We start from the raw sequence: 15,622 nt of genomic DNA, 5'->3' as shown, positions 1-15,622 counted from the left end.
ATAATGCAGAGGCATAACTTGAAGCTCCTGGTCTCTAATGTAAAATCTGTAACAGGGCCCTCTCTATACCATGTGTCATTTATAATACTGGTGTCTTCTTATGGAAGAGGGGATTTTGGGCCCCCTATGGCAGTTGATCCTGGGTGTGACTGCTACCTCTGCACCCTCTATAGCTACGCCCCAGTTATAATGTCAGTCCAGCGCACATATTACATGTTTATATTAATATACGATTTTGTACTGTGACTGTGTGGCACGGAAGGGGTTAAAGGAGGGATATATCCTGCTAGGGGTGGGTCTGTCCAAGATAAATTTAGGTGGGCCATGGGTCCTATAAGCATAGAGGGCACCCGCCCCACTGAACGTTTTTTGGGTAGTTTTTGGGGCGGTCTTGCACATCCTCCCCTTCTGGGTTTATAAGGCGAGGGCGGGCAGTCATCTTCCTCTTTTGGCCATTACTTGTCCCACCCTCCCTCCCTATTTGTTTTGTGTTGAACCTAATTTTTCTTTAAAAAAAAAAACCGAAAATAAAAGAGAAATATATATATATAAATAATTAATTATACAAAATGTTTTAAATAAGAGACAAAAATAAAATAAAAAAATAATATATATATATATATATATATATATTTATTTATATATATATATATATATATATATATATATATATATATATTTGTCTCTGAAGCACTATGTGTATTTTATACGTAATTATACTCCGTACAATTGTCATGTTGTTTAGTGACTCCAAGTTTGTAAAAGGAATTGTAGTTTTTCTGGTCATGAGGCATTTGATTCGTTTGTAAACTCATGTCACAGCAGGCGGTAATTTGATATTAAAAGAATTGACCTACATGCCCTTCCTTAGGCGGGCTGGCATACGGGTATAATAAGAAAACAGTTTATTTTGAAAATACTTAAATAATAAATAATTAATAAAGCTGTGGACGACCCTCGTGTCAACCCACGTTTAAAAGTTTAGTTGTGTGTCGTTCAAATTACTTGTATGGTTTATGTATAATCCACCCCAGCCTGTACATGGTATTGGTATGCGCACAGTCAGTCACATTGCCAAATATTCATGGTAATATTCTCTTCTCTTTAAGTTTCCCAGGAAGAGGAGAAGAGATGGCGAGGAAGAGGAAGAGAGAGATGGTCACTCTTCATGTGGACGAGACGTCAGTACAAGATTTTATATCACTGCAGTCACTACATATCAAATCCATACTAAGGGTATGTTCACACGGCAGCGTCCGTAACGGCCGAAATTACGGGGCTGTTTCCAGGAGAAAACAGCCCCGTCATTTCAGCCGTAACGGCATGTGCAGGCGCTTGAACGCCGCGTCCATTACGGACGTAACTGGAGCTGGTTTTCCATGGAATCCATGGAAAACTGCTCCATTTACGTCTGAAGAAGTGACATGAAACTTCTTTGGCGCGGGCATCTATTTACGCGCCGTCTTTTGAAAGCGACGCGTAAATATACGCCTCGTGTGAACAGACAAACGTCAGCCCATTGCTTTCAATGGGCAGATGTTTGTCAACGCTTTCAAGCTGTAATTTCGGACGTAATTCGGGGGTTAAAATGCCCGAATTACGTCCGTAAATAGGCCGTGTTACAAACCATTACAAATCTAATCTATCAGCTTCTTATTAACCTCTTCACCCATGAGAATAAACGTCCTATAAGGGTGACGCGTCCTTCTACCAAGGCCATACAAAGCTTAAAGGGAATGTGTCGCTAGAATTTTTTTATTTTTTTTAGTTAAACAGTTAGTATATAAATGATTACACATTGTTCTAATTGTTTTAATTTTTTCAAAAGTTTGAAAATATTATAAATTATATTCTAATTTATAACATTTCCATGTGCTGGTAACTAGAGGGAGCAATTCCCAAAATTGCAGCATTGGCATGTGGTAAAGCAACCTCATTGCCTTATGCTGCAAAATTGGAGAAGACACACTCTCTCCAGTAAAGCTCATTTGCATATATATAAAATAGGTCATAACTTGGCCAAAAATGAACGTTTAAAAAAAACAAAAAACTTTACTGTTATCTACATTGCAGCACCGATCACATGCAATAGGAGATAGGAATTTGAGAATCTGGTGACAGAGCCTCTTTAAACATGGATTTTACTAAGATTTCCCTGTCATTTATTCATTTCATTTTTAATTCATTGTAAACTTATTAACACATAATTGTCTGTATTTTATATTTTTACATTGGACTGCTGACTGTAATATCTATTTCTTCGCCAAACATGGACTCCTTGGATTGCTTTTCAGGGTTCTGACTCCTATAAAGACATTATACGAGAGCTGAGTACTGCGCGGCAGCCTGAGTAGCGCTCTTTACTTTGAGGGATGTCATGGTGGGACACCCCACTCACTTTAATCTGCTCCTCACCCTCCTCTATTTCTTTTTTTTTTGTAACTTTCTCTTCGTTCTCTGTACTCAGTGGCGGATTAAGTAGACCATGGGCCCTGGGCTGTTACCCAAACTTGGGCACCCCTTCCTCACCGCCGCCCTGCCGCACCGTAACTATTTTTAACACTACTTTTTGGGGCAAGCATTAACAGTGTTACGATTCCCCTAGTCACAGCGCGGTGTCCCTACATACTGACAGTATCACACTGTGCAGGGACACATCCTCCTGACAAGGGGAATTGTCTATCAGTCCTGGACTGCAGAAATACTTTTTGTGAAATACAAGGATTTTCTATAATAAACATGTCAGGAGAGGTGACAGATTCTCTATAAATCTAGTGACTCACAGGTGACGACGTAGTTTTTTTCCTCTTCTCCATCCAGTCCAGACTTCATGACGACTTTTCCCGGCCATGACCCATTTCTGCAGAATTTGCCACTCAGATGTCTTTGGCTCCTCACTTTTCCAACATTTCCACACCTATAAACAAAGATAATATTATCATGGTGCAACATACTGTGCCCCTAAATATAATAGCACCAAACACTGCGCCCCTGAATAAAATAGTACAAACACTGTGCCCCTAAATATTATAGCACCATAGACTGCGCCCCTGAATATAATTGTGCCAAACACTGTAGATAGCACCACACACAGCCCCCTGTAAATAGCGCTACACAGTCCTCCCCCTCTGTAAATAGCGTCACATAGCCCTCCCCCTCTTGTATATAGTGCTACACAGCAATCCCCCTTAGATATAGTGATACACAGCGCTCCCTTCTATATAGTGCTATACAACAATCCCCGCTTGTATATTGTGGTACACAGCGTCTCCCCCCTTGGACCTGCAGCTCTTGTAATTGCTCAGTATAATGTCCCCCATAGCTGCCCCCACAGTATATTGCCACCCATAGCTGCCCCCACAGTATAATGCCCCATAGATGTGACACAGTATAATGCCCCATAGATGTGACACAGTATAATGCCCCCATAACTGCAACACAGTATAATGCCCCATAGCTGAGACACAGTATAATGCCTCCATAGCTGCGACACAGTATAATGTCCCCATAGCTGACACACTATAATGCCCCATAGCTGCTACACAGTATAATGCCTCCATAGCTGCGACACAGTATAATGCCCCATAGCTGACACAGTATATTGCCTCCATAACTGCGACACAGTAAAATGCCCCCATAGCTGTGACACATTATATTGCCCCCATAGCTGCTACACAGTATAATGTCTCCATAGCTGCCTCTACACAGTATAATGCCTCCATAGCTGCTACACAGTATAATGCCTCCATAGCCGCAACACAGTATAATGCCTCCATAGCCGCAACACAGTATAATGCCCCATAGCTGACACAGCATAATGCCCCATAGCTGACACAGCATAATGCCCCATAGCTGACACAGTATAATGCCCCATAGCTGACACAGTATAATGCCCCATAGCTGACACAGTATAATGCCCCATAGCTGACACAGTATAATGCCCCATAGCTGACACAGTATAATGCCCCATAGAGGTGACACAGTATAATGCCCCATAGAGGTGACACAGTATAATGCCCCATAGCTGACACAGCATAATGCCCCATATGTATGTACCTAATAAAAAAAGAAAACATAATTGCTTACCTATCCCGGTTCCCACGACGGTGGGGGATGCGATGCTTCTCCTCCTCTGCACTGTGCTGTGCTGTGAGTGACTCCGTGCAGACAGGCGCGATGACGTCACTACATCGCGCCTGCCTGCACCGAGCCGCTCACAGCAGAGTGAATGCTGGAGCGAGGCTCCAGCATTCAACCAAACTGAATCTGCGTCCTGCGGATGCAGATTCAGTCGGAAGCAGGCAGCGCGGTAGCGCTGCATAGTTTTTTAAGTTTGTGTGCGGTTCGGGCCGCGATGGGCCCCCTGGCAGCCTCGGGCCCCGATGGGCCCCCTGGCAGCCTCGGGCCCCGGGCGACCGCCCGAAACGCCCACATTATAATCCGCCATTGTCTGTACTCTTATGCGGCTGTTGAATCCGTCCTCTTCGTAGGGGGCCTGGAGTCATGTAGACTACTCTCCTGCGTGGGAATATTGCCTTTCACAGCAGTTCTTTATATGTACGCTGCATTTATACTTTCTGTACTCTTATGTAATTCTGTACCCCAAATGTTTTACAAAATGGACCTTTTCGATCATGAAAATAAAGATTTTATATTTTTACATTGGACTGCTGACTGTAATATCTATTTCTTCTATCACAGTTCGCTGACCTACATGATAGACGAGTGCCGGAAGAGGAGGAAGGAGCATACCCTGCAGCCAGAAGAACGGACTGCTTTCTACAATCTCCTCGGTAAGAGTCACTGCACCTTCCAATGATTCTGACCAGACACAACGAGGGGGATTTATTAGGACTGACGTTTCATACCCCGGTCTTAATAAACAGTTCGCTGGATTAGGATGCGACACATTTAATAAGAAGCTAACGCCTCATAAAAATTTTGCTGCATCTTTCAGCTGGCTGTTCACCACAATCGTGGGGTAACAATTGCACTCACAGGGTGTGTGAACGTGATCGCAGCCCTATCCCTTTTCTCCCAGGATCGGACATAAGATAACAAATATATATATGCTCACCGTTCCTCTTCTCCCTATGCCCTCTCAGCATGCTACGGCTCATACAACATACAGGGCCATATATGTGATGCAGCACTCAACGACCTCAGTGCTGCGTCACATACAACGCTCTGCGCCAGTGCCTTGTATGAGCTGTGGTCCGCAGGGAGAGCCTAAGGTGACCCAGAGGGGAGAAGCGACGTGGAGCGTTGAGGCGAGTACATTTTTATTTTATTATTTTGATGTATTGTCCGATAGGAGGGGAGGGGGAATTTGATCACACAAAGTGAAATCTTCTGCTGTAATTTACATTTGTTCTCATGTACAAACATATGACAATTTATTCTAAAAATAAGCCATCAATATGTTATCAGTGGGGGTCTGGCTCCTGGCACCACTATAGTAAGCAAAGTAAAGGAGCTGCAGTGTTCCAGCGAGTGTTAGGCTGTGTTCACACGACCTATTTTCAGACGTAATGGAGGTGTTTTACGCCTCGAATTATGTCTGAAAAAAACGCCTCCAATACGTCGGCAAACATCTGCCCATTACTTTCAATGGGCTTTACGATGTACTGTGCCGACGACCTGTCATTTTACGCGTCGCTGTCAAAAGACGACTCGTAAAATTACAGCCTCGTCTAAAGAAGTGCACTTCGTGGGACGTTATTGGAGCCGTTTTCTCATAGACTCCAATGAAAAAAGCTCCAAAAACGTCCGTAAAAAATGCTGCGAAAAACGCTGCTAAAAACGCGAGTTGCTCAAAAAACATCTGAAAATGAGGGGCTGTTTTCCCTTCAAAATCTTATCGCCGGGTGCCGGTGGGAAGAGAGGGAGCTCCCTCCCCCTCTCCAAAACCACTCAGATGCGGCGCACGCTATTTAGCGCCGCATCTGAGGGGTTAAACGGGTGAGATCGATACTAATATCGATCTCACACATTCGAGCAGGGTTGCCCCAGCTCTCAGCTACATCTGGCAGCTGAGAGCAGGGAGATTTAACGGCTCCTTGATATGTTTATTTATCCTGATGCAGCGCAGTGAAACGGCTATTGCATCAGAATAAAGCCCTCTAATGACCGCCGTGAAAAGGCTAATCGGCGGTCATTAAGGGGTTAAGCATTTACTTAACCTTTAATTCTTTGTATATAAACTATTTTGGATTTAAAGAATTTGAAATGAACTTTTTTCGTAGATGATGAGCACATCCAGCTGTTTTTGGCCAAGGACATCTGTTTGAGGATTTCGGACAAGGTAATTTTATAATGACAAAACAAATAGACAATCAGCCAGATATAGACATGACTGACAAGAAAGATCAGATTTGAATAAAAGGGTTTATGTGGCATTAAGAGATATTCTACTTTACATCTACATCCTTGGTAAGATAATAATATTAGATTCAGAACAATGAGGATAATCCTGTGATTTATGTGTTAGGATTATGCACCGACATTAATAAACATATAAATAGAATCACCACATAAAGATAAGACATAAGAAGAGACCATTTCTCTATCTCCAAATTCTAACTTCTTGTCTTCTTCCACTAGTATCTGCTGGCCATGGTCCTCGTGTATTTCAAGAGAGCCGGACTGCGTACCGAGGAATACAGAGAGAATTTCTTTGCATCTCTGTGAGTATATTCACGTATTACATGTTTGAAGGAATACTCTCAAGTAGTTGTGGATCATGTGCTTTCAGGGTCACCATCAGGGCAGTACAGTTGGTACGGCAGTCAGGGGCCCGGCCACAATGCTGAAAACTTCTTAGTAACTGTAAACATTTCCATCAGGGCCCCAGCGTTAGTTACTTGGAGAAAGGAACGGACCCTTCCGTTCCTTCCTTGGAAGTAACTGTAACACTGGGACCCCGAGAGGACAGTAGGGGAAGCTGCTGCATGAGAAGCATGAAAGCAGCTCCGTGTGGAGAGAGCCGCCCACCAGACATTTAAAAATTGCGGCAAAACTGCCTTATTTGTGCCGCAATTACAAAAATTACATTAAAAAATAATGGAACAAAACATGAAAAAAACTGTGCTTTTAGGCTATATTTTCACAGTGCAGTTAAATCAAGTTTTTGCTGAGATTTTGCAAAAAATGTAATTTGACTGCACTGTGTGAATAGACCCTAAAGGCCGTTTTACCGGCAGATAATCGGAAGGTGCAGCCAGCGCTGTTGAACGAGACATCGTTAATTAAGGCCCGTTTGCTCCTGTCACACGGAGCTATGGATGGAGACGAGTGGTCGTTACTCGGATCCCTCGTCCCCATACGTTATTATCATTTACACAGGGAGATGTGCTGCCGACAACGATAATATTTCACTTTTTTAAAACGATACGACCAGCAGATGATCGTTCATCTTGTGTTCGCTGCCCTGTTTACACGGGGCAATTATCGGCAACGAGCGTTATATGAATGCCTATGTCTCCTATTTTTGGTGCTGTTGCACACTGAAAATCCACTACAAATTACAATACAATTTATGTGAATGGGGTTTTCAAATCCGCATTCACATGCAGCAGAAAAAAATCTGCATGGGCTTTAGGGCATTCTGCTGATTGTTAAATCAGCAGCATGCCTATTATGTTGCAAAATTGGCACGCATTTCACCCTTTACAATGCAAAGGGTTAATTTGCTGCGAATCCTTAGCAAAATCTGTAAAGGTAAATTCACACGTAGCATAAACACTACGGATTTTCCGCAATGCATTTCATTTTGGAAAATCCATAGCGTAATACAGTAGCAGCAGAGTGGATGAGATTTGAACAAATCTCATCCATACGCTGACTAAAAATATACAGAAAAACAGTTCATAAATTGACCTGCGGAGCGTTTTTTTAATCCGCAGCATGTCAATCTATGCTTTGGAATCGCTGCTTTTCTGTTGCGAGTTTTCCCAATTGGATTTAATGGGGAGGTAAAACCCGCAACAAATAGCAGATGTTGCAATTTTTGTGGTGAAAAAGCTGCAATGTCAGGGGCTTCCCATTGCCAGAGTCCCCAGGCAGAGCATCACAAGCAGTCTGCCCATGGACTTTGGCCCAGGTAAAGCCCCTGACGTCTCTGTTCATTTATGGACAGTGACTTCAGGAGTTTCCCCAGGGCCGTTCCCCAGGCGACATATCCCATTGTGTGCCACATGTTTTGGCTGAATTCAATAAAATCCAGGGTATCAACTGGTCACTGACTGCTTCATGGTTTCGTTCTCTATAACTTGAACAAAATCAGTTACTGCATATAACGTACAAACGTGAGCGCCCCACTTTCCGTTGTCCACCCACGGTAATGAAGGGGGGACCCAATATCTTTGGCTGTATGGGGCCCAGAAATTCCTGTTTGCGGCCCTGTGTGCTTTACATTAGCTTTATCCCTTATAGGTTGCAAAACAATTATGGTCATGTTTTAGCAGTAAAATAAAAATATTTTAACATTTTAATATCCAAAAGACAAAATATCAAACCTATAGATTACACTATGTAGCCTTCTGACTTTGGGGGGAGGGGTCATTCTAACATCCTTGGACACCATCGCTATCATTTATAGTAACACAAGTTTCCTTTACATTGAGATATAGACGTATACAGTGCACTGCTCTTCCATGTGTCATTAATAAATTATTACTTTTTTTAAGATTTCTAGCGAACCAGTTTGAGGAGGACGAGGACTTCAGAGACGAGATCTACGCGTGGGCCTTAGGAAGTGACTGGGAAGTGAAGACAGAAGAGCTGCATCACCAACGCGACCAGTTGCTCCGCCGGATGGACTTTAGAGCGTGGGTGGCCCGGACCACATGTGATCTGGTCAGTAATAGAAAACAGTGCCGTCTTTGATTAAGAGTCTGTGATGAGAAGCCAATTTTACCTCATTTACTATTCCATTTTAGATCATGGCACAAGACCCTTTCCACTGGGCATGGATGAGAAACAGGCAAATCCATCACAGCTGGGCCATACGTGCGTCAAGGAGAAATAAAGAGGAGTTTTACACCCGAGGCCCATGGAAGAGCGCGCTGTCCTGTGCCCGTTGTAGAAACATCATTTTGCATCCGTGCATGTGGAAAGTGGAACGAAACATCATTAGCCGGATAGACACAGCAGTGGACCCGGAGACACCGATTGAGGTCCCTGACTAATAATAACGCTGGTAAGTAAAATGTTGGTGTTATAAAGAAGTAGGTAAGAAAAAATGATCACAAAAGTGCGAAGTAAAATTCAGTAATGGATCTTCTAATCCACATGTTGATGAACAATTTCTCTTGTACCTCTATTCCTACCCAGGAGGTTCTGCTGCCTGATCCACAAGAGAGATGAAGACCATGATGGATGACCAAACATGAGGAGCAGGTAATGTATAACACATGCATGCACGCACACAAAAACACATAATAAATACATACACACTAATACTTACACACACACATATAGAACTATACACAATCATACTCACTGACACACTGCACATAGTAACACAGTCACTTTTTACATTTTCTGGCTCTATTCCTTGTATGGGGGAATCCACAGATACACATGTATACTGTACACGCGCACATACGTTATATAGCGTTAACCTCTCTTAGTATGCCAGAGGAAGGACAGTACAGCGGCCATGGTTTCCCTGCAGGTTTCCTCCACTGGGGGTTTTGCCTGTCCTGAGTGTCGCTCTACGCTCTTTGTGAGTGATGGGAGGTAACACACAATCACAACACACACACATACACACAACAATAAAATTCACATAGTTTAACACTCCTTACGTTGTCTGAGTCATTTCTTGTATGAAAGTGACATATGGTGGTCTGTGTGATGGGTTTGTGATAATGTCCTCCCTTCTGATCGCACTGGAGAAATTTACTGACACTATCTGAGGGACGTCCGCTCATCATCGACATTCAGGAGAGGCATCAGCAGAAGTCTAGAGGAAAGAAGACATTTACAAATCAATAAAGAAATGCATTTATTGGATGTAAGGTTCATGGGTGGGCGTTAGTTAAATTGTAAAATTAAACAACTTTCTAAATAGTCTTCATTAAAAATGTTCTACCATTTTGTTGCTCTAGAGTCTGTGCAATTCCTATACATAGCTGGCTGTGCTGCTGCTTTTGTCATAGATCTGACAGCTCACTGCTCGCTCGGGACTGACATTATCTGCTCTCCCCTCCTTTCTTTCAGTGTTAGAGATACCAACAGGGAGGGGCGGGGGTTATAAACTATATTAGATATCCAATTACAGTGACAGCCACAGTGTGCCTAAATCTAATGACAGCCAATGTGTCATCAAATGCAGTGACAGGCACAGTGTCTTAAAATACAATGACAGCCACAGTGTCCACAGATATAGTGACAGCCACATTGTTCAAAATATACTCACAGTCAAAGCGCCCCCAGATATTCTGTTAATCACTGTGTCCCCCAAATATATTGACAGGCACAGTTTCCCCCGATATAGTGATAGACACATTGTCCCAATTTTGAAAACCAAACTGAGGGCGGCTGAAGTAAAGGCCCGGCAAAGCATCACAAGGAAGGAAACTCATCATTTAGTGATGTCCATGTGTTTAGACTTCTGACAGTCAGTGACTTACAGCCAAGTATTAACAATAATCCTTATATCTATAGTGATGGTAGTTTGACTCTATATGCAGGGATCATCTGGTTTTATTTTTACACCAAATACTCATCTTATTGACAAGAAAATAGGGAGTAAGTGACAGCACAGCGGGTTCTCAGCGACTATCAGATTAGGTAGGAGATAGGGCACTTATAAACTGGTGACAGAGCCTCTTTAAGGTTAATATCAAAGCTTTTCACCTAGTTTTTATTAGATGAGAATACCACTTTAAAAGATGCGGATTGGTTGGATGCACTGGAGTATCCCTTACTAGTATCTCCTGCTGTTAACAATAAGAAATTATTGCTATCTCACACCAATGCCACTGCTTAGAAGGGGTTGTAGTCCATCTACCAATTGTCATAGATGTTTGGCAGTCAACGCCGACTTTTGGCACCTTATATGGCAACGCCCCAATATTTCACACTTTTGGCAGGTAATTGTATCCTTACTGACTGATATTTCCCAGAAGCCAGTTCCTATGACTCCAGATGTTTGTCTTCTTGAAGCCTGGTCCTACTACAAATAATCACTTTCACAGGAGGCCCTCCTCTTGGTCTGGAAAACCATTGCTATGTGGTGGATGGCAAGGCGATCACTCTTTGTTAGGCAGTGGCAAAATATGATTCATACAATAATCCCATATGAGCGCTTGGTATACAAGAATAGGTGGTGTCCCAAAAAATGTACCATACTCTGGGATACAAGCTTTTCATCCACACTCACACTTTACTCTGAGAACTGACTTAGGACTTCAATGTCTGCCTATCCGATGTAACTCTGAAATGTGATGAGGAAATCGGATTCCCTTGGTTTCTTTTTCCTTAATCTGTACCATGTGCATATACTGTATATTGATATTATGACCCACATGATGTCTTACTATTGTAGGAAACATTTTTCTGTATCAAAAACAGGGAGAGAAAATGTAAGTAATTCATACAATCTGTTGTGACATTTCTGCTGTAATGTATCTTTCTTATTGTCTACTGAATTTTCAATAAAAAGAGCTTTAAAAAACTTTTGTTAATTTATCCAATTTGTTTTTTAAATGTAAAAATGGAGGGATGATGTAAATAAATGGCTGTATTTCCTAAAAGCTTAACCCATTAGTGACTGCCAATTCGCCTTTTCAGGGCGGCCACTCATGGGCTTTATTCTGATGCATACGCCTTTTCACGGCGCTGCATCAGAATAAATAAACAGAGCAGGGAGCCGTTAAATCTCCCTGCTCCAGAGGTAGCTGAGGGCTGGAGGAATCCCGGCTCGAACGGGTGAGATCGATATTAGTATCGATCTCACCCGTTTAACCCTTCAGATGCGGTGCTCAATAGCGGGCGCCGCATCAGAGCGGTTTTGGAGAGAGGGAGGGAGCTCCCTCTCATCCCACCGGCACCCGGCATTTTAAACGGACAGGCAGTAATACACTGCAATACAAAAGTATTGCAGTGTATTATAAAGGCGATCGGAGGATCACATATTAAAGTCCCCTAGTGGGACTAGTAAAAAAAAAAAAAGTTTAATAAAGTTAATTTAAAAAAAAGTGAAATAAAAATTGAAAAACCCACATTTTCCCCCTTACAAACTGCTTTACTATTAAATAAACAAAATTGAGCAAAAAAGTTACACATATTTGGTATTGCCGCGACTGTAACGACCCAGACTATAAAGCTATTACATTATTTTAGCTGCACAGTGAATGGCGTAAAAAATAAAATTAAAGACAATGGAAAAATTGCTGTTTTCTGGGAATTTCTGACTTAAATAAAAATGTGATAAAAAGTAATCAAAAAGTCGCACCTATTCCAAAATGGTACCGATAAAAACTACAAGTCGTCCTTCAAAAAAAAAGCCCTCATACAACCGCATGGGCGAAAAAAGAAAAAAGTAACAACCCGCTGAATAAAGTTATTGTGTTATTTATACCACAGGTAAAAGGCGTAGATTTAGGACGCAAAAAAATTGCGGTGAAACTTATGTTTTTTTCCTATTCCCCCCCAAAAAAAAGTTAATAAAAGTTAATCAACAAATATTATGTACCCCAAAATGGTGCTATTAAAAAATACAACTTGTCCCGCAAAAAACAAGACCTTATACAGCTATGTCGACGCAAAAATAAAAAAGTTAAAGCTCTTCCAATTTGACGATGGAAAAAACGTAAAAAATGGCTTGGTCATTAAGGTCTAAAATAGGCTGGTCATTAAGAGGTTAATGCAATATTTTTATTAAACCCCTAGTAAATAATTAGTGAGTAAAGTAGTTGATGGCAGATATGTGTCATTGAGGCTTCTTGTCTAAGTTATGTAAGTGACTGGAGTTTGGGTCTGGGCTTTAGGGGCGACTGAAGCTCCTGTGACAGAACAATTAAATTGCAATTGCAGGTGTGACGTCCTTGAATACAGTGATAGCCACCATATCCCCAAATTTAGCCACAACTTTAGTGTTTCCAAATACAGTGAAAACCACAGTGTCCCCAAATATAGCAAAAAAACACAAAATTACAGCAGTATAATGCGGAAACTAATATATACGCAAACATGGTATATGGATTTATTTAATTTGCATTACTGCTATATCTACCATACTTATAATTGTGAGATTTGTAGCGCTGAATATAATCCACTTGCGTGAGCCCAACTTCCACTACAAGGCGACTTCATACAGGGGGTCCCTACACTAAACATTATACCTGTACAATTATAAAATCGCCTTGTTATTTGGCTTTGGCCTACAATCTTAATTCGGGGTAGGTAGGAAAGCAAAAATTAGCGACAGCCACAGCATCCACAAATACAGCGACAGCTACAGTGTCTCCAGGTATAGTGATAGCCACATTGTTAGGCTGGGTTCACACGACCTATTTTCAGACGTAATGGAGGCGTTTTACGCCTCGAATTACGTATGAAAAACGGCTGAAACATCTGTTGCTCAAAAAAATTCTGTAAATCAGGGGCTGTTTTCCCTTGAAAACAGCTCCGTATTTTGAGACGTTTTTGACTCTACGTGTGAACATACCCTCAGGCCTCATGCACACATCCTTCACCATTTTCATGTCCGTTTAACCCCTTAAGGACACAGCCTAGTTTGGGCCTTATGGCTCAGAGCCCATTTCTCAAATCTGACATAATTCACTTTACGTGGTAATAACTTTGGAATGCTTAAACCTATCCAAGCGATTCTGAGAATGTTTTCTCGTGAGACATTGGGCTTTATGTTAGTGGTCAAATTTGGTCGATATATTCAGTGTTTATTTGTGAAAAATTTCAAAATTTAGAGAAAATGTAGAAAAAAATTAAATTTTTCTGAATTTAAATGCATTTGCTTGTAAAACAGATGTTTATACCACACAAAATAGTTACTAGTTCACATTTCCCATATGTCTACTTTAGATTGGCATCGTTTTTTGAACATTCTTTTATTTTTCTTGGACGTTACAACGCTTAGAACATAAACAGCAATTTCTCATATTTTTAAGAAAATTTCAAAAGCCTTTTTTTTAAGGTTCCTGTTCAGTTCTGAAGTCTCTTTGAGGGGCCTATGTATCAGAAACCCCTGATAAAATACCCCATTTTCAAAACTAGACCCCTCAATGTATTCAAAACAGAATTTAGAAAGTTTTTTAACCCTTCAGGCGTTTCACAGGAATTAAAGCAAAGTGGAGGTGAAATTTGCAAATTTCATTTTTCTTGCTGAATTTCAATTTTATTCAATTTTTTTTCTGTAACACAGAAGGTTTTACCAGAGAAACACTACTAAATATGTATTGTCCAGATTCCACAGTTTTTAGAAATGTCCCACATGTGTCTCTAGTGCGGTCGTGGACTAAAACACAAGCCCTAGAAGCAAAGAAGCACCTAATGCATTTTGGGGCCTCTTTTTATTAGAATATATTTTAGGCAGCATGCCAGGTTTGAAGAGGTGTTGAGGTGCCAAAACAGTAGGAATCCCCCAAAAGTGACCCCATTTTGGAAACTACACCCCTCAAGGAATTAATTTATAGTTAATGTTACCATTTTGACCCCACAGTTTTTACACAGCACGTATTTGACTTGGGCTGTGAAATTAAAAAAATGAAATTTTTTCCAATAAAACGTAATTTTTCATCAAAATGTCTTATTTTTACAGGAAACAAAATACCCCATTTTGTTGCCCAATTTCTCCTGAGTGCAATACCCCATTTGTGGTGATAAACTGCCGTTTGGGCCCATGGGAGGCCTCAGAAGAGAAAGAGCGCTGTGTGTTCTTTGGAGTGCAGATTTTGCTGGATTGGTTTTTGGGTGCCATGTCGCATTTGCAGAACCCCAGAGGTATCAAAGCAATGGAAAGCCACCAATTTTGGAAACTAGACCCCTCAAGGAATTAATTTATGGGTGTTGTGACCATTTAGACCCCACAGTTTTTTCACAGAATTTATTTGAATTGGGCGGGGAATTAAAGAAAAAATGAAATGGTGGCTATAAACTGCTGTTTGTGCCCATGGGAGGGCTCAGAAGGAAAGGAGCGCTATGTGTTCTTTGGAGTCCAGATTTTGCTGGATTGGTTTTCGGGTGCCGTTGCCTTTGCAGAGCCCCAGAGGTATCAAAGCAATGGAAACCCACCAGAAGTGACCCCATTTTGGAAACTAAACTCCTCAAGGAATTATTTTATGGGTATTGTGACCATTTAGACCCCACAGTTATTTCACAAAATTTATTTGAATTGGGCTGTGAATTAAAAAACATTTAAACAAAAGAGACAGGATGGAGCATAGAAGCCATACATGTATAAAAAATAACAATCTTTATTGATCACATAAATTTGGACAAACCGTTTAAAAAAGGTACAAAAAGGACAAGAAGACTCTATAGTGTTCTAGTAAACATGGGAGGCGGACTCCCTGTATCATTTATGAAAATATGTTATATATCCTAAAAAGGAGTATGGAGGATGGGTGGTGGGAAAATCGGTGAACACTGAATC

General features: G+C 41.3%; 1 protein-coding gene across 1 annotated transcript; it reads left to right on the top strand.

Annotated features, from left to right (window-relative positions):
• Positions 1 to 1,109: 1,109 nt before the first annotated feature.
• On the top strand, positions 1,110 to 10,024 carry LOC142732870 (speedy protein 1-B-like; the record flags this gene model as incomplete). The annotated part of the gene is made up of 7 exons (XM_075849493.1): positions 1,110 to 1,181; positions 4,702 to 4,793; positions 6,246 to 6,304; positions 6,604 to 6,686; positions 8,688 to 8,856; positions 8,940 to 9,199; positions 9,334 to 10,024. Coding segments are annotated over 6 exons (724 nt in total), but the record flags the coding sequence as incomplete, so codon positions are not given.
• Between the last annotated feature and the right edge of the window lie 5,598 nt (positions 10,025 to 15,622).

Source organism: Rhinoderma darwinii, unplaced genomic scaffold (genome assembly GCF_050947455.1).
Source record: "Rhinoderma darwinii isolate aRhiDar2 unplaced genomic scaffold, aRhiDar2.hap1 Scaffold_922, whole genome shotgun sequence".
Lineage (NCBI taxonomy): Eukaryota > Metazoa > Chordata > Amphibia > Anura > Rhinodermatidae > Rhinoderma > Rhinoderma darwinii.
This window is presented reverse-complemented; position numbering and strand designations above follow the sequence as displayed.